The sequence below is a fragment of the Vanacampus margaritifer genome, chromosome 1, assembly GCF_051991255.1.
Source record: "Vanacampus margaritifer isolate UIUO_Vmar chromosome 1, RoL_Vmar_1.0, whole genome shotgun sequence".
NCBI lineage: Eukaryota > Metazoa > Chordata > Actinopteri > Syngnathiformes > Syngnathidae > Vanacampus > Vanacampus margaritifer.
This window is the reverse complement of record NC_135432.1, coordinates 36,424,828-36,446,692: the sequence shown is the minus strand read 5'-3', so window position 1 is coordinate 36,446,692 and position 21,865 is coordinate 36,424,828. Positions and strand designations below refer to the sequence as shown.

The window sequence follows — 21,865 nt, the reverse complement described above, 5'->3', positions numbered from 1 at the left end:
TCAATTAACAAGGGGGTTCACCTCTCTGATAGGCTGAGGAGGTTGATTGATCGGTCTATCAGGCTCAGCATATTTTCCTTGGGGAGGTGTAGAGTGAATGGAAGGTTCAGCCTGAGGGGGGCTGGGACTACAGGTGGCGGGTTTGTGGCTGATGTTCTCCTCAGGGTCATTTTTCTCCTGAGCTTGAGCGCCGTCAGGGTGAATCGCCTGTGGTAATCCAGAGTTTTCAAAGGTGCCTCTCAGTATTGCAACAGCACTGTTGAGTACCACCGCTTGTGGGGGCAGGGTAAGCATCTTGTCGGGGGCCGATGTGGTCGTCAGATGTTTGCTAGGGTCTGAGGGGAGTTTAGCTTTGCCATCAAGCTGCTGCCGCTGGAGTGACCGCAGCTGCTCTTGCTGCAGCCGCTTGTGAAGCCGCTCAGCTTTGCGCTGCTCCTCCAACTCGCGCCACTTAAACTCCTACCACAATTTGGAGGGAGGGCAATTCAATGCTGCCGCTGCAATCATTTTCTATTTAACAAAAACAAAACACAATTCCTGCAAAGCATTTGTCTAATTTGTTCTCCAGAGATTGTCCCACAACCTTTCTTCCTTCCTCTTTAACATTTGACAAAGATGCGCACCTGGAGTCAGTTCAGACAAAGTGCTGTGACAGACGAATATATAATGCCTGTATTAGGTCAACAAGTTTGTGTGACTGACCAGTAACATAGCCTGTTCACGCAGCAGTTGTTCCTGTAGCATCTCCAAATGTCTCTGCTCCTCCTCTAGCTGCCGCCGGATGTAGTCCTGTCAAGCAAAACAATATTGAGTGCTAGAATTCAATATCAAGGTTCAGGTTCAGTACTGTATATGTCAATGTTAGTGGTACACCCAAGCACTGTTACCAAGGGCCACCATTTGACACCTGCGCATAGGCAATTTGGGAAAAGACCTTTTTGGAAATGTGCTTGGCAAGGTACAAGATGGCCTACAGTTTAAATGTGAATTTTAGAAAGTAAAGGTGATAATGTTATATAAGGTCATGTGAAACTCAGTCGGGCTTATTAAAAATTTGAATTATTCATTTAGTAACCATTTAATTCGGAAAAGGGCAATTTATACAAACATTTATAAACCGTGAAAGAGCAACAATGAACTGTAGATTGGAACATTGCAATTTAAATTGTAAAATTTCCATCCTTTTTGGGAGAGAAACGGGTTTTGTTTAAAACATGTGCCACCCTATCTTTAATAGAGCATTTTGAATATTGATGGCTGCAGTTTTCTGAAAATTTGTTTTTAGTTATCTTAACTGCAGTTCATGAATGGGTAAAGGTCACAGAAGAATGTTACGGCCTATATTAACTTCTTAAGAAAACAGACCTGCTCACGATCGTTCCTCCTCTTGTCGTCCTCAGCACGTCGGCGTTCCTCCTCCTCTTTGCGCCTGCGATCCATCTCCTCAATGCGTCTCTTCTCCTCTTGCTCCCGCCGACGCTGATCACGCTCCTGTTGCCGTCTCATCTCGCGTTCCCGTCTCTGTTGCTGCAGTTTGGACACAAATAAGTACGTATTAACACTTTTTTTTTTATAACTGCATCTGAAACAAAGATGGAACCTCATCTTTCCAATGCAATTAAGGTCTAACCATTCAGAAGTGAACAAAAAGCATGAAAGGCGAAACGTGAGGGAGCTTACGTCGGTGGAGCTACCAGCAGAAGAACAGCGTGGCGTGTTGCCAAACGATCGATAGCAATTATCTACAGAGTAGTGCTGTGCACGAATGGGTGTTAATTTGGACTGTCGTATGAGTGGATGTGGCAAATTAAAAAGTAAATCCTAATTTGTGGACTCGGATCAGATGTTCACATGGCAACTGTTTAGCACGAGTCGACTTTCTATGATAGTTACAGACATAAACCATGTGAGAACGCCAGTTGATGCATCTTAAGAGAGGATGTGTATTGAGTTCATACACATGAAATCATACCTGATGTTCTTTTGACAATGCTCTGAATCCTTTCAATTATCTCTGGTGATAAAGCAAACACAAAACGCGCGTGTTACTTCCGGGACTTTTTTTTGGTGTTTTTTGTTCAAATGCCAACAGCGCATTAAGTTGCCACATTGTGAAAACATTTTAAAATGCTTCAGGGGCCGACGATCATTTAGAAAAGAAAGCAAAACGCGTACATTTAAGGCAGCCGGCAGTCGGAATAGATATCTATAGGGAGAGCCTTCACTCTAATCTGAGTGGCTGCTGTGTATTCAGGCATGAAAAAGGGGCAAGGGTGAAAAAGGTGAGAAGGACTAGGACCAAAATTTTGGCAGTTAATATCAAACCGGGGGGAGTAAGGGATGATGAGTTTTAATGTTCAAGATTCTATGGCGTCAAGAAAAACTGTTTGCTAAAATGTGAAAGTCTTTGCTACATTTATCGGACCGTGGAAGGATGTTGAAAAAAACAGCTTGTGCTGCATATAAATAGGGATGGGTTACCGTTCGCATTTGAACCGGTTTGGTTCCAATTGTTGGTGCTGGGGCATCGATGCCGGTACTGAACAATACCAATTTTCTATACTTTTGTTCTGTTGCTTGTGGTAACAAATGTTAATTTATTTAACAATAAAATTATAATAATAGTAAAAACATTCACTTTAACAGTAATTTTCATTAAATAAAATCAAAGTCAGATTCATGAGGTTTTACTATATGTCAGATTTTCTGACAACTAATAAAACACAATGAATTTAAAACACATGACCCAGAGAGGATGGAGTAAAAAAATAAATAAAAAATTAAGATATAACAATAAAGCATAAATAATACCATAAATTAGTTTTACAAACAACAAAGTGAGAAGCAAAGTTCTTTACAATGAACAACATAAAGAACAAAATTAAGCAGTACTACAAGAACAGACGATAAACGTTAATTTGGGTCCTTGTGCAGTTGTTTTTCAAGAACGTGCATGGACAGATTGCGCACGTAGCGCGATGAATTTGAATTCGCAAAAAATGACAGCTGGAAGAGGACATGAATGACAATGAAGAGTATAATTGGGACTTGGGAGCAAACCCAATGTAGACTGTATCCTACGCAGTACGTAACGTTTGCTAGTGCTGCAGGTTGGCCACAAGATTTTGCAGTTTTATCGTTACCCATGAAATTAAAAATATGGTATAAGTTATATATTGTAACGATGGCAAAGCCTCACACCTTATAACATGATTCAAATCGATGGGTGAAGACGGACATCTGCTATGTCCGCGTGTGGTCCGCGCCGAGGAGAGGCAGGTGTCGCGGTGCTACCCGCATTTGGCGAGCTGATGACGGGGACTTCCCAGCCGCCGCTCAGCATCAGCACCAAGAAGTCCATGCAGGTGTGGGGCACCACCCTCAAGCAAAGGATGCTATTAACTGCGAAGCTTCACTCTCGTTTGGCTTCTAGCCGGTCAAATCTCGCTTGCTTGCTATCTCGAGTGGGTGACATCATACACTGGTTGTGCGTACACTGCTCAAGTACGCCATAGAAAATTACCAACACATCTACTCCCGGACAGTCACAACTTAAGATGTGCTTCAAAACATGGCCGTTTGATTTAACGTGAATCGTTGCCGTCTTCTGTACCGATCCCACCCGGAGTTCACTGATGCACTGACTCTCTGCTTATCCGCAACCCCTGCCCCCCCCCCCCCCCTGAAATATTTTCTCATTGGATATGCACGATTCACGTAGGTGACCTATTTTGGATTCAAAACGGCAAATTTTGCCAAAAGGCTAGGGATTTTCACGCCTGGTATTGTGTCACTGTCTCAAGTAAATTAACTGCATGAACCCAAATTTCCTTCAGCTAAACCAAAACAAAACAGATGTCATAGTTTTCGGCAATAAAGAAAAGAGGATTGTTGTTAGAAAACACTTCGAGTCACTACCTTTAGAAACCAAAGACCAATTTGGAATACTGATAAGACTCATACCTGACTTTCAGCATCCATCCATCCATCCATCTTCTAACGCTTATCCGAGGTCGAGTCGCGGGGGGAGCAGCCTTAGGAGGGGAGCCCTGACTTCCCTCTCTCCAGCCACTTCTACCAGCTTCCCCGGCAGGAGCCCACGGTGTTCCCGCGCCAGCCGAGAGACATAGTCTCTCCAGCGCGTCCTGGGTCGTCCTCGGGGCCTCCCGCCGGTGGGACATGCCCGGAACACCTCTCCAGGGAGGCGTCCAAGACGCATCGAAACAGATGCCTGAGTCACCTCAGCTGGTTCATTTCAACGCGGAGGAGTAGCGGTTTGACACTGAGTCCCTCCCGGATAACCGAGCTTCTTACTCTATATCTATAAGGGAGAGCCCGGGCACCCTGCGGAGGAAACTCATTTCGGCCGCTTGTATCCGAGATCTCTTTCTTTCGGTCACGACCCACAGCTTGTGACCATAGGTGAAGGTAAGAACCTAGATCAACCAGTAAATCGAGAGCTTCGTCTTTCGACTCCGCTCCTTCACCACAACGGACCAATACAGAGCTCGCATCACTGCAGACGCTGCACTGATCCGCCTGTCGATCTCCCGCTCCATCCTGCCATCACTCGTGAACAAGAACCCAAAATACTTCAACTCCTCTAGTTGGGGCAGGACCCGGAGACGGCACGCCACCCTTTTCCGACTGAGGACCATGGTCTCAGATTTGGAGGTGCAGATCTTCATCCCAACCGCTTCACACTAAGCTGCGAACCGCTCCAGTGAGAGTTGGAGATCACGGCTTGATGAAGCCAACAGCATCACATGTGCAAAAAGCAGAAATGGAATGCTGAGGCTACCAAACCGGACCCCCTCAACGCCTCGGCTACGCCTAGAAATTCTGTCCAAAAAAGTTATGAACAGAATCTGAGACAAAGGGTAGCCTTGGCGGAGTCCAACCCGCCAACGAATCCGACTTACTGCCGGCATTGCAGACCAAACTCTGGCACCGGTCGTACAGGGACCGAAAAGCCCGTACCAGGGGGCTCGGTATTCCGTACTCCCGAAGTACCACCCACAGGACTCCCCGAAGGACTCGGTCGGACGCCTTCCCCAAGTCCACAAAACTCATGTAGACTGGTTGGGCGAACGCCCACGCACCCTCGAGGACCCTGCTGAGGGTGTAGAGCTGGTCAATTGGTCTACAGCCGGGACGAAAACCACACTGCTCCTCCTGAATCCGAGATTCGACTTCCCGACGGACCCTCCTCTCCAGCACCCCTGAATAGACCTTACCAGGGAGGCTGAGGAGTGTGATCCCTTTATAGGTGGAACACACCCTCCGGCCCCGCTTCTTAAAAAGGGGGACCACCACCCCAGTATACCAATCTAGAGGCACTGTCCCCGATGACCACGCAATGTTGAAGACCACGACAGCCCCACAACATCCAGAGCCTTTAGGAACTCCGGGCGGATCTTATCCACGCCCGGGGCCCTGCCACCGAGTCCTCGAACCCTGAGATAGGAGAGCCAACCTCAAAGTCAAAGACTGCTTCATCAAAGGAAGACATGTCGGTGGAATTGAAGAAGTCTTTGAAGTATTCTCCCCACCGACTCACGAGGTCCCGAGTCGAGGTCTGCAGCACCCCATCTCCACAATACACAGTGTTGATGGTGCACTGCTTTCCTCTCCTGAGATGCCGGATGGTGGACCAGAATGTCCTCGAAGCCATCCGGAAGTTGTTTTCCATGGCCTCACCGAACTCCTCCCATGTCCGAGTTTTTGCCTCAGTGACCGCCGAAGCCGCGTTCCGCTTGGCCAGCCAGTACCTGTCTGCTGCCTGCGGAGTCCTACAGGCCAAAAAAGCCCGAAAGGACTCCTTCAGCATACCTGCCAACTTTTGAAAGTGAAAAAGCCTAGTAGCTAGGGTCCAGGGGCCGCATGTCGACGTCCGGTGGGGGGTTCAGCCCCCCTGAAGCCAAAGGATTTTTAGCATTTTCAGGGCTTAAAATGCAGCTAAGAAGTAACAAATTTTACATTTTTTTCACAATCACAACCTCATGTTTACTGTCAATTTACCTTAACTGTACTGATGGAAATAATCAAAAGAAAGTTCTTTAAAGCTCAACAATTTATTTAATATAACAAAGTCATAGAAAACCCTCATAAATGAATGATATCCAAATGTTCTCCATGTTATACAAGCTACAGCCTAAGCATTATTTGTTCTCCATTGTGCATCGTTTTGATTTTTTCAACTGGTCTTTCGAATGGGTCACACTGTGGCACTTGTATCCAGATGATGTCATCATCATTTTCCTCGTCATCAGGCTGCCAAGCACTTTGGTCGATAGACTTGCCCGGAACTCCGTCTTGTTCTTGTTGACATGACTGAAGATCCGTTCACAGTCTGCGTTGCTGTGATAAATCACCAACACAGACTTGGCCACTTTGAAGAGGGCTCCAAACTTGGCCTTGCCAGTGGCTGGGTCCTTGAGTTTAGAGAGCTCGTTCCACGCTGTGTCCACTCGCTCAGCTTCTGTGACGGCAGGGGTGAGTGGATCGCACTGGTATACGAGGAACTCCTCTTCCAGACTCCTCTTGTCATCCTTGGTCAGGAGGTGAGGGTACCTCTCAGCAAAGAATCTCACCTGGCGGAACTTGCAGTCCTGCCTGTAGCTGATATCCAGAATCCGGGCATTCACCAGAACTTCATCCCCAAAGGGAAATGCCCTGATCATGTAGCTGCATGTGCTGCTGTAGAATGCCCTGACACTGGAAAAGAAAGTGGTGAGGTCACATTCCTTTGCATGTTCAGCCACATAGTCCCTGCAGTTGGTTCCGATGAAGAGATCCTCGTCGTCCTTCTGGTTGGCCCGGTCCTTAAAGTTCACCTTTGTGATGTCACTGGCAGCGATGATGACCTTTGGCTTCATTAAGCGCATGATGAGCTTCCTGAACTGAGTCGAGAGCACATGGTGCAAGAGATGCACGCAGGGTTCATCTTTTTGGAGGAAGGTGTTGGTCTCGTTGAAGATTGGCAAGACTGCCATCAAGAAATGGGCATACAACAAAGTGTTCTTGTCACTCATCTTGGTGAGGATAAGGCTGGCTTTGCTGCTGCTGGTTTTGGTGTCATCTTCTTTCTTCTTCTCCTTCACCTTCTTAGACTTGTCCGCCATTTCCTTCTCCTTGAACATGTACCTGGCCAAGTCGAAGGTCTTGGAGGAGTCTGCTTTCTCATATGTTGCCTGAGGAGCGGCCGTGTCAAGCTTCCTTTTCTTCTCCTCCGACTTCTTCACATCAGGAGTGTAGGGCCTCTTTCTTCCTCTGCTGGATGGCATGCTGGACTTCTTCTCATGACCCACCTCCGCCTCAAAGAACTTGATGAGAGCCGTCCACTGCTGAAGGAGTCGGTCCAAGCAATGCTCCAGGGACAGCCATCTTGTTGACACATGCTTCAGGATCTTGGCCTTGGGTAGACCTTCCTCTTCTTGGAACTGTCGGAGTGCCTGCTTGCGTTTGCTGCTCTTCTCCAAGTAGTAGAACACGTCCACAAGCAGATCATCTAGCTTCACTGGCAATTGCTTCGCCCCTCTCTGAACAGCCAAGTGGATGAGATGACAGGAACAACCTGCAAATTAATTGCAAAAATTGAAAAGAAACTATGGAAAATTGTATTTTCAAGTGATATATTTGATACCATAAATTAATCAGCATGCAGCGTTTTCGTAATAGGCACATAGATAAGAAATAATAATAATTTTGAATAAATTGCATAGTCAATTACCTGCGATGTATGCTGACGGAGATTTTTCTGTGATGAAGGACGCGACTCCTTTCTTGGATCCAAGCATAACAGCGGCGTTGTCGGCAGCAAAACACACTAAATTATCCCAGGGAATGTTGTTCGAGTTCATTTCTTTTTCAATAATCTTAAAAATGTTCTCGCCCGTCGATGCCGTGTTGCATTCTCTCAACGAAAGAAGCACTGACAGAACTTTTCCTGTTTGGTTATCGAAGTATCGTACACAAATTGGATAAAGTTTTACATCGTCGTAGTCTGTACTTCCATCAGTAGACATGCTAAAAGGCGAAGATTTGATGACATCGACGATGCTTTGTGATGATTCTTCACCAAGGCACAATGATGTTCGAAGTTTTCGTTCTCCCACAACCATATTTTTTAGCGATCTTAGAATCGGGAAACATTCTCCTGAAAAGCGGTCCCATGTGGTCGGCCATAGCGATTGGAACACCATGTTCAATGATCGCTTCAGTAAATAACACTTCGGCATTTATGACGTCCAAAGAATCGGTTGGGGCGACAAAAAAAGTGGAGATTTTGCCGCTGGAATTACTGTCATTGGCATTTGATTTGTGTTTTTTCGTTCCCACGTGGTCATTAACGTCGCTAATTCCTCCATGACCCACAGAAAAGTCTTGTCTACACAGTGTGCAGTTCGCATAATTTTCACCTTTTCTCGATCTGATGATTACTCCAGGGAAAGCTTTGGAATATTCTTCACGAAAGCACTGTAATTTCCGTTTCGGTTTCACAATTTTCTGCACTTTTTCTCCGGTAGATTCCATAATCTATTCAAAGCACCTATATCTCGGTTCCTTCTCGCTGCCGATTAAACAATTGCAGTGCTCTAATTGAGCCAATTGAGCTAAAAATAAACCTCGCGCATGCGCAGACGACTGGCAGTACCGATAGCCTTTGTTTGAAATGGTACAGACGCTCCCCTACTTACGAACTTTCGAGTTACGAACAACGGTACATACGAACATGTCTGCGCGTACAGTACATGTCGAAAAATGTCCGTAAAGAGATGCTGTAAGTTAAGATTTTGTATTGCGCGTAGTGCTTCTTTCCGCCGCTAATACCGCCGCTTGGCGCTGTGAGAGCTCATTGGAGGCTCTGCAACGTGTCGAGGAGGAGGAGGAAGAAACACTTCCCCCCCGTGAAGAAATTCGAGGCGAAACTGTTGGCGGAGGGGTTTTCGCTGATAGATAAAGCCCTCGCACTCTTCGAGCAGCAAGACCCAAACATCGAACCTTGCCCAAAGGTTGCAAATCAAATAAATGATGCCACACAGTGCTACCGCGTCATTTATGAAGAAAAAAAAGGAAGCTGTGCAGTCGTCGTTGGATCGCTTCTTTCGGCCAGTTTCGAATAAATCCTCCAAGGGAGATACTCGCCAACCCGCATCTTCTTCTCCTCGACCCTCAACTTCTTTCGACGTGTTCTTCCATTAAGTGTCTCTCGTTCTCTCTCTAACATTGCACTGTACTGTACGTATTCTCTCTATTTTATTAAAAGTTTTTTTCAGTACAAACCAATGCCGTTTATTTGTATACAAGCCTTAAACATACTTATATAAACCTTCAATATACTTATATAGGCTTTAAATATAAATTATAATACAAAACATAGCGCTGAAGCAACTTACGAACGACCGCTCGGAACGGAACTCGTTCGTATGTTGGGGAGCGTCTGTACTTCGCGATCTCGTGGTGGAATGTTTTTCATTCTTTATTTACGATTTTAATTTTTTTTTTTTCAAGGGGAAAACCGTAGTTTTTGTAATGCAACCGTAACACCGTAATGGGTTCAAGAAAACCGTACTCATTACGGCAAAACCGTAGTAGTTGGCAGGTATGCTTCAGCCTGATGGCAGCCCTTACCGCTGGTGTCCACCAGCAGGTTCGAGGATTTCCGCCACGACGGGCACCGACCACTTTACGGCCACAGCTCAGATCAGCTGCCTCAACAATGGAGGCGCGGAACATGACCCACTCGGACTTAATGTCCCCTGACTCCCACGGAACAAGGGAGAAGTTCTGCTGGGATTCCACCAGATGTTCCCGGCAAACCCTCACAATGAGTTTGGGTCTGACAGGTATCTTCCACCACCAACTGATCACCAGCGTCGCTCCTCTCTTCACCCAAGTGTCCAAAACATGCGGCCGCAATTCCAATGACACGACTACAAAGTCGATCATCGAACTGCGGCCTAGGGTGTCCTGGTGCCAAGTGCACATATGGACACCCCTATGTTTTAACATGGTGTTCATTATGGACAATCCGTGATGAGCACAGAAGTCCAATAAAATAACACCACTCGGGTTCTGATCGGGAGTGAGGGGCGTTCTTCCCAATCACACCCCTCCAGGTCTCACTGTCATTGCCCACAAGAGCGCTGAAGTCCCCCAGCAGAACGAGGGAGTCCACAGGGGGAGTGCTGTCCAGCACACCCTCGAAGGACTCCAAAAAGGGCGGGTACTCTGAACTGCTGTTTGGTGCATAGGCACAAACAACAGTCAGGACCAGTCCCCCCACCCAAAGATGGAGGGATACTACCTCTACCAATATCAATTAGTATGCTCACACCTGCTCTGCGCCTGTCACCGTTGGCAACTCCAGAGTGGAAGAGAGTCCAACCCCTCTCGAGAGGACTGGTACCAGAGCCCAAGCTGTGTGTGGAGTCCGACTATATCTAGTCGGAACTTCTCGGCCTCACACACCAGCTCAGGCTCCCTTTCCCGCCAAAGAGGTGACATTCCATGTCCCAAGAGTCAGCTTCTGTAGCCGGGGATCGGTCCCCACCCTTGGCTGCCGCCCAGCTCTCTCTGCACCAAATCCCTTTGGCCCCTCCCACTGGTGGTGAGCCCATGGGAAGGGGGACCCACGTTGCCTCTTCAAGCTATGCCCGGCCGGGCCCTATGGGTGCCAACGAGCCCCACCTCCAGGCCTGGCTCCATAGGGGGGCCCCGGTGACCCGCATCCGGGCAAGGGAAATGTTTTTCCAATAATTGTATGCATCAAAAGGAGTCATGTGAGCCGTGCTTGGTTTGCGATGGGTGACCCTGCCAGGGGCATAAAGCCCCAGACAATATAGCTCCTAGGATCATTGAGACACACAAACCCCTCCACCATGGTAAAATGTCGGCTCACGGAGGACAAAGAGACTTTCAGCAACCATATCAAATTTATCACTAAAACAGCCTTTTACCAACTGAAAAACATCCAGACTGAAGGACTGAATTCGCAACAGTCTTCTGACAGGACTCTCTCAAAAGAGCATCAGACAGCTCAGTCAGGACGCTGTAGCTCAGGTGCGGACCAAAACAAAAAGATCAGAACATATCACTCCAGTCCTAAAATATTTGAACTGGCTTCCAATAAGCTGAAGAATGGATTTCAAAATGATCCTACCGGTCTATAAATCACTGAATGGAAAGGTTTCTGGGGTAAACCCTGCAACCGTTCGCCGACATCAGCACGATTATCAAATGTGTTGATATTAATCTAATAAGACTTTAGTATAATAAGACTAGCGGCAATCGTGTTTCTTCAAGTAGATTTCAAGTAACGCCCAACTCCGCTAGCTTCCTACATCGCAGTGGAGTGGAGTGATGCATTACCTCCCCAGAGCCACCAACAGAAGTAGCATCATGGTATGTTGGCAAACATGGTAGATCGCGATTATCTAGTATATTTGCTTGTTTTAACGTATTTGAACAATGTGACCCATGATTAGTGTTGAGCGATATATTCAATATAAGGTATTAATTTTGCCGAAGGTAGATGTTTTGTCTTAACGCGGTAGTGCATGTTGGTGACGTCATCGCATTAGGGCTGCCCCGACTAGCGTAAGTACGTCGACGTGCACACCATACCGTTGACGTTGAGTGAGCCCCCCACCCCCCGGCACACGTTGACGTTAAGTGTCGACACGTGCATACTGCCAGTTGTAAACAAGTGTGAATAGCAGAAAAGAAAGGAGAACAGCAGAAATTGGACGTGACATATGTCTATTGAGGAAGTCGTAGTCAAGCGAACGACAGTATGCATGGCAGTACACAGTGAGAGAAAATTACTTTCTAAATAAACCTCACAATACCAAGTAGCATGAGATACAGTAAATGCATTGTATCGCTTTTATTTTGAAATTGTTTCCGGAAGCGTGTCGCCGCGACGTAATGCAGCATAAGGGCTGACGTGATTCATAGTTTATGAAAGCACCAAACTTGCGACAGAAGGCAGTAACACAACTTTGTCCTGAAATCCCATTCAAGCTCCAGTTAAGTGCAGTAAGACATAAATACGCTATTGACATTACCAGCGTTTAACGGAGGCTGCCAGCTAGCAGCACTAAGCAGCAAGCTGGCCGTGCTAGCTAGCAGTGCTAAAGTTCCCCAAAAGCGCTACTGTGATTCAGACGTCACTTATCGTCGCATAGACCAAAATCTATGGGGAGAGATTCAGAGAGGAAAATAGTGTGCTACTAAAGCAGTTTGAATTTAAGTTTTTTAAAAAAGGAAAAAAAAGTTGATTATCTAAAAAATGAAAACTAGTTGGTTATTCATTATTGCGTGCAAATGTGTTTTTTGTCTTCTGTATTTATAATTGTCCTTTAATCAATCAAGAATATATATTTCTATCTAAATACCCGGTTATTTGCTAGAATTTTCAGTAGGATATCTGAATACCAAAATATTTGATAGCTGTAGCCCTAATAATATTAATTTTTAGTTAGCATGCACACGAGTTCGTTCACTACGCCCCCTATCAAATCTAGCTAGCCTGCACACCGCAAGACATACTGCATATGCATAATTTTGATTTGAGATTTGCACAATAAATGTTATCCAAAGTATATTTATTCTTTCATTGTTTTTTCAAAATCCGTTTAGCTTCTATAAAGGACTACGTAAACCAGTAAGCAAATTATTAATAAAAAAAAAACAAAGTAAAAAAAACACTTAATTCTGTACCGTGATATACCGTTACCGTGAAGGGATGCAGTTTATACCGTGATATGAATTTTGGGCCATATCGTCCAGTCCTACCCATGAAATTTTGTTTTTTAAACAAAGTGAGTGATTTCCGTAACAAAATATGGACAATCGGTAACAGTTGGCAGCTTTGGGTAACAAATGTGTTACAAATCTAAACAACTTAAGAGTTAGAATGGAGTTGTGGTCTATATAACCTCCTCTAGACGCCGCCGCTGCTCCTTCTGCTGCTCAATACGCTTCTGCCTCTCGGCCAGTAGTTGTCGCTTGTATTCTTCCTGTTCACGAAGCTGCTGCTCCTGAAGCAGTTGCTGACGGCGGAGTGCCTCCGACCTCTCCTTGTTCTCCTGCTGTAGGCGGATGAAGTCCCGGCGCAGCGTTGACTCACCCGGCACATTAACAATGGAGCTAGGCCATGAGAGCAATCAGACACATGTTAAACTGTTGTAATACGTGTAGTGAGGAGTAAGTTGTGACAGCACGTAGAAGAACTCTGATGCAACCAAACCTTGGTTCACCCTCCTGCTCAGCTGGATCCTCTTCCTCCTCCTCACTGCCACTGTACTCGTACTCTGTCTCATCTGTGCACAGGAGACATTCTAAGTGATGCTAACGTCACATAACAGTTCTTCAGAATTGTGGAGACAAATGCACCTTTCTCGCCCCTCTTCTTCTTAGTGCGATCAATGTGGTCTTTCAGCTGAATTCGGACCTGCCTCTCATTGGGTTGGTCACGAATGAAGGGATGTTTAAGCAACTGTTCGGTTGGCGGCCGCTGTGTGTAGTTCTTCACCAGGCAGCTTTCGATGAAACTGAAAAACTTTTTGGACCTGGACATGTAAAATTGGGATTCAATTCAGTTACAAATGGGTTTGACATTGGCCCTGCATTCACAGCAGAAATTAATTCCAATTTAATTGTACTGTGTTTAACAGATATACAGTACAATTGTTTTGACAGTACTATTTTTAAAACTACTAATGTAATTATAAAACGTTTCAAGTGTTAAATGACTATGATTCAAGTGTAAGAGTGAGAAAATAGGTGAAACAGTACAAGTCAAATTAATTGATTGTTATAATAAGGAAAGCATTCAGATGGGATTTAAAAGTCACAAAAGCAAGATGCACTGAACGATGCCCGTGAACTAGACAGAACTGAACAACCATGAACAAATTGACCCTTGCAAACCTACCTCCTCGCCTGCAACAAAAAGGAGTGAGCCCTGACGTTGGAAAATAATATTTTGAAGCACGCTGTGGCTGATGCCTGATTCAATTTCTGACATAAGGAGAGTCATGTCTGGAGGATGTTTTTTTTCAGAGTCAATTATTAGTAGTTGAGGAGGCCAAAAAACAATATTTGAGCAGATATTCATTTTCAGTAAAAGCAGCCCAGCCCTTCTCAAATAGTGGGGCAGCCCCACCTCCAAGGAACACTTTTTTTATAGCCACACAACCACTGTAGTAGGTGACAGTGGCACTTTCATTGGCCCACTGCAGAAAATTGAATTTCAAATCGCGATTGCCACGTGTGAAAAATTAAAGTAAAGTAAAATTAAACTGCACACTCCCTTCTCACTTACACAATGCGCACATGACGTCACAGCCACAGAGGGCGGGAAATTCAAACCTGACTCCAGTCTACAAACTATTGGCCAGAGGCTTGCAGGAGAACCCATTGTGAACAGCTGAGGTGCTCATCTGCTAAAGATGAGATGTTTTGAGTCATAAATGGCCAAATAAAAAGGTTATAGTAAAGATATTTTGGGACAAATTGCTACATAGGGCCAATGGCTTTAATGCCAATAAGCAAACAATGTTATGCAGCTTTTATAGCTAAAAATGTTGAAGGCACATCATCACCCTCAATTGAAGTTACACCATAATTTATAAATATGTCCGTAATTCTGGTTCAAGCAGCAAAGTTCAATAAATGTTGAATGTACTATCATAATTGTGTATCCATCCATCCATCCATTTTCTGAACTTCTTATCCTCACAAATGTTACGGGTGTGCTGAAGCACATACCCAGCTGTCTTTGGGGAGTAGGCAGGGTTAGGGTGGGAGCTTTATATCGTCAGTTTTTTTCACGATGTTCAATTTTACATTATTGAGTATTAACACTGTCATTAAAAATGAACAGGTCCATGGATTAGTTGCAAAGTAAGAAATGATAAAATCCTCATTTGGCGAATCAGCGTGCAAAGATACTGTTTACTGTAAATCGTCATTCTGCAAATAATCAGGCAATCAGTCACATGACTTGTGATTTGGCAAGACCAAATTCCACCTCCTTAGCCTGGAAATGATTCGGGTGTTTGACAAGACTGACATCAGTCAAAAGAAAATTGTAAGTAGTGTTGTTCCGTTACCGTTTTTTTGGCACCCAATTCCGATACCCAGTTTTGCAGTATCGGCTGATAACAATACCGTACCAAATACCTAGGTTTTGTCTCAACATGAAAAAGCTGCCCTGCCATTGGTTTAGAACATTCAAGGGCCAATAGGATACATTGGCTTAATACTTGGCTTGACACTTAATTGTTAAGAGGCGTTAAGCCTCATCGCTTGTTAGGCGGCTGGCTTAAGGAAGAGAGTTGGGGCTCTGCAGATAAAGACAGAAAGATCAGTTTTTACTTAACGGTACAGACTTAACTCACCATTTTTTGGATTTGAGCCTTGGAGGTGGGTTCCTTGGAATCAGGAAGAGTGCTCGCATGGGGTGCATGTCACAAAGCGCTGCAAGTACACAGCACGCATCATACGTCAGAGACAACCCTAAAACTGTGTTCACAAAGCAAGAAGCAGAAAGAAGCCCTTACGTGGCGCTCCTTCAGCCATCTCAATTGCTGTGATGCCGCAAGACCACAGATCACTCTACAAGAAATTAACAGTGTCAGCCACGCACACGCACAGAACACACACAAAAGAGGGTCTTACTCTGTAGTCGTATGTTGCATCGGGGTTCTCGTCGCAGGCGATGACTTCAGGGGCCATCCAATAGGGAGTACCGATGAAGGTGTTTCTCCTGCCCACAGTTCGATCAAGCTGGGCACTTACACCAAAGTCCACTGCGGAGGGATGGCAGGCACAATTGATCGTTGTCAGATAAGATCTGCAACAAATTCTTTTGACAAACAGCAGGGTTTTTCAGCTAACCTAATTTGACTTCAGCATTCTCCGTCAATAGGACATTCTGGCCCTTGATGTCACGGTGGATGACGTGGTGGGCATGTAGGTGGGCCAGACCCTACCAGAGACACAGACAGAGGACATAAGTGAGTCAGCTGAGAAATTTGACAGCAGCCAAGCCCAAGGATCCGCACAAACAAACAGGGCACCGATCGAGCAAAGCCGGTGTCTGGATAGGAGCCAATGATGGAGGTGGACGTGGGCCACAAAAGATGAATGGGAGAAAGTAGAGCCGGATTAACCACCACATGGTGAATAAAAATAAGTCAAAGGTGGAGCAAGATAACCAAAGCATGGCAGTGCCACCTAAGCCATCACAATGGAAGCTGAAATGGGCCAGCCAGCTACCCAAGCGAGCTTGCTGGCATGAAAAGAGGGTACTGGACACAGCCAGCAAGATCTTACTGCACCAAAGCCTATGCCAACATGTATCAAATGTACTTGTGTATTGAAACTAAGGCTGCAACTAACAATTATTTTAGTAACCGACTAATCTGTTAATTATTTTTTGATTAATTGATCAATCAGATTTTGAAAAAAGTTTTAACTTTCATCCATTTATTGAAAACCAGGACATTATTTCAAATTGGCAGTGTAGACAATTGACAAAGAAATTAAGAATTCAGTAAATTGTTTTGGTTTGGAACAGGTCTGAAAATATTTTGATCATTGTTTTCCAAAACATTTTGATTATTGTTTTTTAGAGTAAAAGCAAATGTCTGAATTTGATTCAACACAAAGATGATCCGTCTTGTTTTCATGGAGGACTACAGAAATTGGAGAACATAAGCTGTTGATGAGCCGAAATGGATTCCGGACAATTTTAAATTGAAAAAGCTACCTAAAAGATTAATTTATCAAAAATGATGATCAATTAATTTGATAATCAATTAGTTGTCGATTAATCATTGCACCTCTATCTACTAGAAACCAATCTAAGATGTCACTTTACAGGGACCGTAACAAGCCGTGGTACACTTTCAGAAAGTAATCAATTCTTTGAAATTAATCTTTTTTTTTTTTTAAAGAGATTAGAAGCAAAAGGAAGAAGCGCACTTACTCTGAGGATTTCTCTGGAGATATAGGCAATCCAGTCTTCCTTCAGCTGGTTCCCCTTGGTGTTCTTCACTAGGTCTGTGATGGAACCAGCCCCACAGAACTCCATCACTAACTAAAGCCCCAAAAATATGTTGAAAAAATAAGCATAAGCGGACAAGCATTATCTGACAAACACAAAAAGCAAAAAAATATATATGGTGGTTACATGATTGTCAACCTTTTCCCAAATGTTAGCATTCTTGTATTGATTTATATGTGTAGATATGTACAGAATGATTTACCCAAAGCTGGTCATCATGTCCAGGTGGACTCTTTTTAATAAATGCGCCATAGTAGGTGGCAATGTTTCTGTGGTGGGAGTACTTCTTCAACATATTAATCTCCAGTTTAATTTCCTCCTCTTCATCCTGCACACAAACAAATGTTAGAGAGAGAGTGAGTGAGTGAGAGACACAACACATTAAGCATTTCTGATGAAAAGGTTATAAGAGGTACAAGTTCCCAGTGTCCAGTGTTTGTTTCAAGCTACTGGGATGCCATGTGGCAGAAAAATAACCTCATTCGTTAAAGGAATCCTGGCCAAATTAAAATGTATGGCTTGACTAGTAGTAATTATAGTGGTGTGACAATGCTCGCACCCTTCCTGATTTCCTTTTTTGCATGTTTAGATGTTTCCCATCAACAATTAAAATATTAGTCAAAGACAAAACAAGTAAGCACAAAGTTTTTAAACAAAGGTTTTAATTAGGGCTGGGTATCGATTGTAATTTCCTCAATCGATTTCATTTAGATTCACAAGAGTTCAGTTTGATACAATTTGGATTTTTCCCCCCCATTCGATTAACTTAAATACAATATATCGATTAATTATGAAACATCAATTCTTCCTAGATGTCAAGGTCATGATAAAAACTCCACAAATATTAAATTCTAAAAGAAATTTTGCGGTGGCAGTAACTGGTCAAATGATTTAATTTATTGATGAAAGTAATGTGTTATAATCACTTAAGTGTTAAAGAAACATTGACATTAGCAAGGATGAAATGAAAATATTTTCAGAATTCTGATTGAATAATTGTAAATATAAATTGGAATATTCTCAATTGTCTTAAAGTGCAATAAGTCAGGTCTTTTATAAATGTAAGAAAATACTTTTAAATTCATGTGAACAGTAAATTTCATGAAAACAGTAAGATAAAAAAATTAATTGGCCTTTAAAATTCTATTTTCTTAAGAATTTATAGAAAAGGAGATTAAAATAATAATATCTATAAATATATAATAATATATTGATATCTCAGCTCCTGAAGCAGATAGAAACATAATTCCAAAAACATTTCAGAGCTTACATGTGTGGTGTTCACACAAACCTAAATTTATTATAAACCTTCAATATTTTTTTTTAATCAACAAAAAACTGTCACATCTGCGGGTATATTTACCACAATTGTAATAACCTCGGGGTATCGAGTGGTAATTATTTACTATTACAAAGCCGTCAAAATTTTCAACATCCTCATTGTCAACAAGCATATTTCTTAACAATATGTCACTGTCCACTCGTTACACTGATTCGAATTCCTCCCGCGCCATCGTCAATCGCATCATTTACTTCATAACTTTCGCAAATCTTCGTCAACCATGAACGTTTAAATAAAATTCCGGGACCCGCTACGAGGCCCACGTCACCCTCTCGTACATATTCTGATGCATTTAATCGGCTAAGAGACCAAGAATTGGTCAAAAGAAAACAAAATGACGAATCGGCTCTCCCGGCTTTAGGAGAAGAGCGCTGGAGCGATCCCGGCTTAAACGGTAGAAGCGCAGTCACGCGTTCCCGGCCTTAATGGGTTAACTGAAGCAAGTGAGGCCCAGTTTGAAACCCAGATTGGTTGTTTTGCTGCACTTTCACATTGCAGGAGACCAGGGAGAATCATGAGGCTAGAGAGCCAAACCTGTCAAACTCATTTGTCTACAGACAGAACCTGCTGAAGCCAGCTTGCTGACTGCCTTTTGATGCACATTACCCAAAAGACATTTACGGTATGTAGCTCTGTATATACGTGTGGTCACATCTGTCCATAGCCGCACTTCCACCAAAGGAACTTCGGGGTAAATTTACGGGTCCAGGCCCGTATGTGCGTGTCTCCACTGCAGGAGCCTTTCCAACCGGGCCACATTTACAGGAACTTACGGGGACGAGCAGAGGTCCTTCTCGAGGGTAGGTACTCCGTTGGCCCGATAAACTCCTGATCGAGCTAAAAATTATTTTGTATAAAAAATTATCTTACCTTCATGCGCGGCGAAGATGCATTTTCGGCTTAAGTCTCTTCCACCCAAACAATTCTCTTGCTAATCCTTTGCCTGTTTTCGTTCCACTCTACTGTTAGCCTTTTCAAATTCTTCATCTAGACGCTGTCTCCTGTCACTCAAACCATCCATCCATGCCAAGTCCATTAAAAAAAAAAAAAAACAGCAACCGCCACAAGTTTTTCTCTTTCCTCGTTCTGATTTTTGCGGCGTCGTACTTTGGTGACATCACAGAAACCGTCGCGAGGCGATTACATGTCGATCAAAACTCGGGACTTGCGAGTCAGCCTCTTCAAATTCTTCATCTAAACGCAGTCTCCTCTCACTCAAACCATCCATTCATGCCAAGTAAATAAAATAAAAAGCTGAGAAAAACAGAACAGAAACCACCTAAAGTTTTTCTCTTTCCTTGTTGTGATTTTTGTCACGCGGTGCTTGGGTGACGTCACGGGAGAAAGCGTCGCAGTGTTTACGTGTCGATCGAAACTCCTGACGTCGCGAAATGGGCCGTACTCCGCAGTTGAGACACAGCCACAAGCGGGCCGGCTGAGAGGACGGTTCCTGTGAAAGTCCCTACCCCCCTCCCCATAACCGAACGTCCAGCGGTGGAAACATGGCTCATGTGCATGTTTTATGCTCTGGACGTCCCCCTGAATCAATGCAAAAAGAACTGTCAGGCTTTACCTCTGTGACGTCCATGACCTTGATGGCAGCCAGCTGTCCAGTCTTGACATGTCGTCCCTGTTAGAAGAAATGGCAGAAGTGGTTTCAAAATCTCACCAAACTCCACAAACAATGGTTACATTAAATCTCAATAAATTCTACACACTTTCAACTACACAACTCCCATTCACACACACACAACATAGTCATCACTTTTGCAAGAACACCAACCACAGTCTAGAACTGATTTTCATAATAAAAGCCACTTCAATCTTTAATGTACTCCACTTTGATCACACAAGGCTACTGTGTGCTGCAAAAACAAAGGAGGTAGCCATCTTGGCATGCGAACCAAGCACAGGCTGCTGGTACTGGTGCACTCCAATTCCAAACAGCCATCAGAATTTGTGCCTTTTTTCACCTTGAGCCTCAGGGACAACTATCCAAAAGTGGCTTGGTTCCACAACAGTATAAGCTTAAAGGTGACACTTTGCTGCATGACTGACGGCATCGCTTAACTGGCCTTTTAACTTGCCACATGGGCGCAAGGCGACCGTAAGGTCCATATTGGTTCTCGCAGATAGGGAGGGACGGAATGCAAGCACCATGGGTTTATTTTCTTTTTAAAGGTCAACAATGTGCATGTGACAGGAGCAGAGCGAGAACACCATCTCCACCTTCAGCCAAAATCTTAGGGACAGAAAGCAAGGCAACAGAACACATTCTTGCCGTTGTGTAAAGAAAGGATCTAGTAGCAGCACAAGAAATCCAGAGTTGTGCATTACTCATTTCCCTACAAGCATTATCTAGGATTTACTGTATCATTCAATCCCAAGTCAAGTGAGGATGCAAGCAGGGAAGGGAGGTGGAGACGAGGCGAAATCAAGATATTACATAACACTTAAAAAATTACATACTGTGTAGATGTGGTGTTTCTTTCCACTCATGCGTAATTGCAAGCAAAAGTATGTAAATTCTGCAAAAATTGGTCAGTCATAACATTATTATTTTTAATGTACAATTAACACCTTTAAAAAGGCATTTTGCCACTTGCTGTCGACTGAAAATGACATCCCATATTGACGGCTCAGGTAACAACCAATCACGGCTTACCTAATGTTTACAAGTTGAGCTCTGATTGGTTGTTACGTGAGCCCTCAACATGATGTCATTTTTAGTTGACAGCAAGTGGCAAAATGCTTTTTTAAAGCCATTAATTGGACATGCAAAATTATGTCATGGTATCAAATTTATGTTCCACAAACTATTAACGTTTTACTGCGGAAAATTGCAAAATTTCTATCCCTTTAAATGAACCTTGCAAGTCAGTTGCGCAATGTGCATGCATGAGTACATCCTGTCTGCCATTGGCTTCCTTTGTGTCTCAACTCCAACATATTGTGATAATGAATTGAAAGGTGAAATGCACACAAGAACACCGAAAGTTTTGTTCCAAAGGATCAGCCACTCAGAGAACACAGTGGGTCTTTTGACTTGTGATTAGGCTGAGGGTCGTCATGAGGGAAGATGGCCCAAAAAGAAATGTGTCAGCTTGAGAGTCTGAAGAAACACTGCATGTTATGTTGCATTTAACATTTTTCCATTCGGATGAATGTAATGAGGGAATACAAAACCAAATGCCGTCCTTATGCTGCGGTCAGACTGAACACAAATGGAACTATTCTTGTGACGCAATTATATATAACACCAATGCAGTTCGCATATGTGACGCATTTGAGACGTTGCGAGTGGGGGCGAGCATATTCACTCAAGTTTGTAAATTTGAACTGGAAAACACACATCGCGTCATGACAGCTAGTTAAGCACTGAGAATGTACTTACTATGTCACACACGTGGCTTCCTGTGCAGGTAGAGTGGAGACACAATGGA

General features: G+C 43.9%; 2 protein-coding genes across 9 annotated transcripts in view; both read right to left on the bottom strand.

Moving 5' to 3' along the window:
• The window catches only part of LOC144039022 (mitogen-activated protein kinase kinase kinase kinase 4-like), a 55,551-nt gene that overhangs the window by 27,080 nt on the left and 6,606 nt on the right, over positions 1-21,865 (bottom strand). For 7 of the 8 annotated variants that reach the window (XM_077551896.1, XM_077551922.1, XM_077551905.1 and 4 more), the window contains exons 3-14: positions 19,996-20,052; positions 17,283-17,408; positions 17,003-17,113; positions 15,910-16,000; positions 15,691-15,821; positions 15,573-15,627; positions 15,411-15,489; positions 13,402-13,577; positions 13,256-13,328; positions 12,945-13,155; positions 1,366-1,527; positions 703-789 (exon numbers count right to left, since the gene is read on the bottom strand). In XM_077551896.1, the coding sequence (XP_077408022.1) occupies positions 703-789; positions 1,366-1,527; positions 12,945-13,155; positions 13,256-13,328; positions 13,402-13,577; positions 15,411-15,489; positions 15,573-15,627; positions 15,691-15,821; positions 15,910-16,000; positions 17,003-17,113; positions 17,283-17,408; positions 19,996-20,052 (1,359 nt within the window). Of the gene's footprint in view, positions 1-21; positions 460-702; positions 790-1,365; positions 1,528-12,944; positions 13,156-13,255; positions 13,329-13,401; positions 13,578-15,410; positions 15,490-15,572; positions 15,628-15,690; positions 15,822-15,909; positions 16,001-17,002; positions 17,114-17,282; positions 17,409-19,995; positions 20,053-21,865 lie in introns of all 8 variants that reach the window. The other variant, XM_077551955.1, reaches the window with a different exon arrangement.
• Positions 6,056-9,720, bottom strand: LOC144039058 (uncharacterized). Its single transcript, XM_077551968.1, has 2 exons — positions 7,733-9,720; positions 6,056-7,576 (listed from the first exon to the last, which is right to left on the bottom strand). Exons 1-2 carry the CDS (start codon positions 8,238-8,240, stop codon positions 6,162-6,164), a joined length of 1,923 nt encoding a protein of 640 aa, XP_077408094.1. The 5' UTR covers positions 8,241-9,720; the 3' UTR covers positions 6,056-6,161.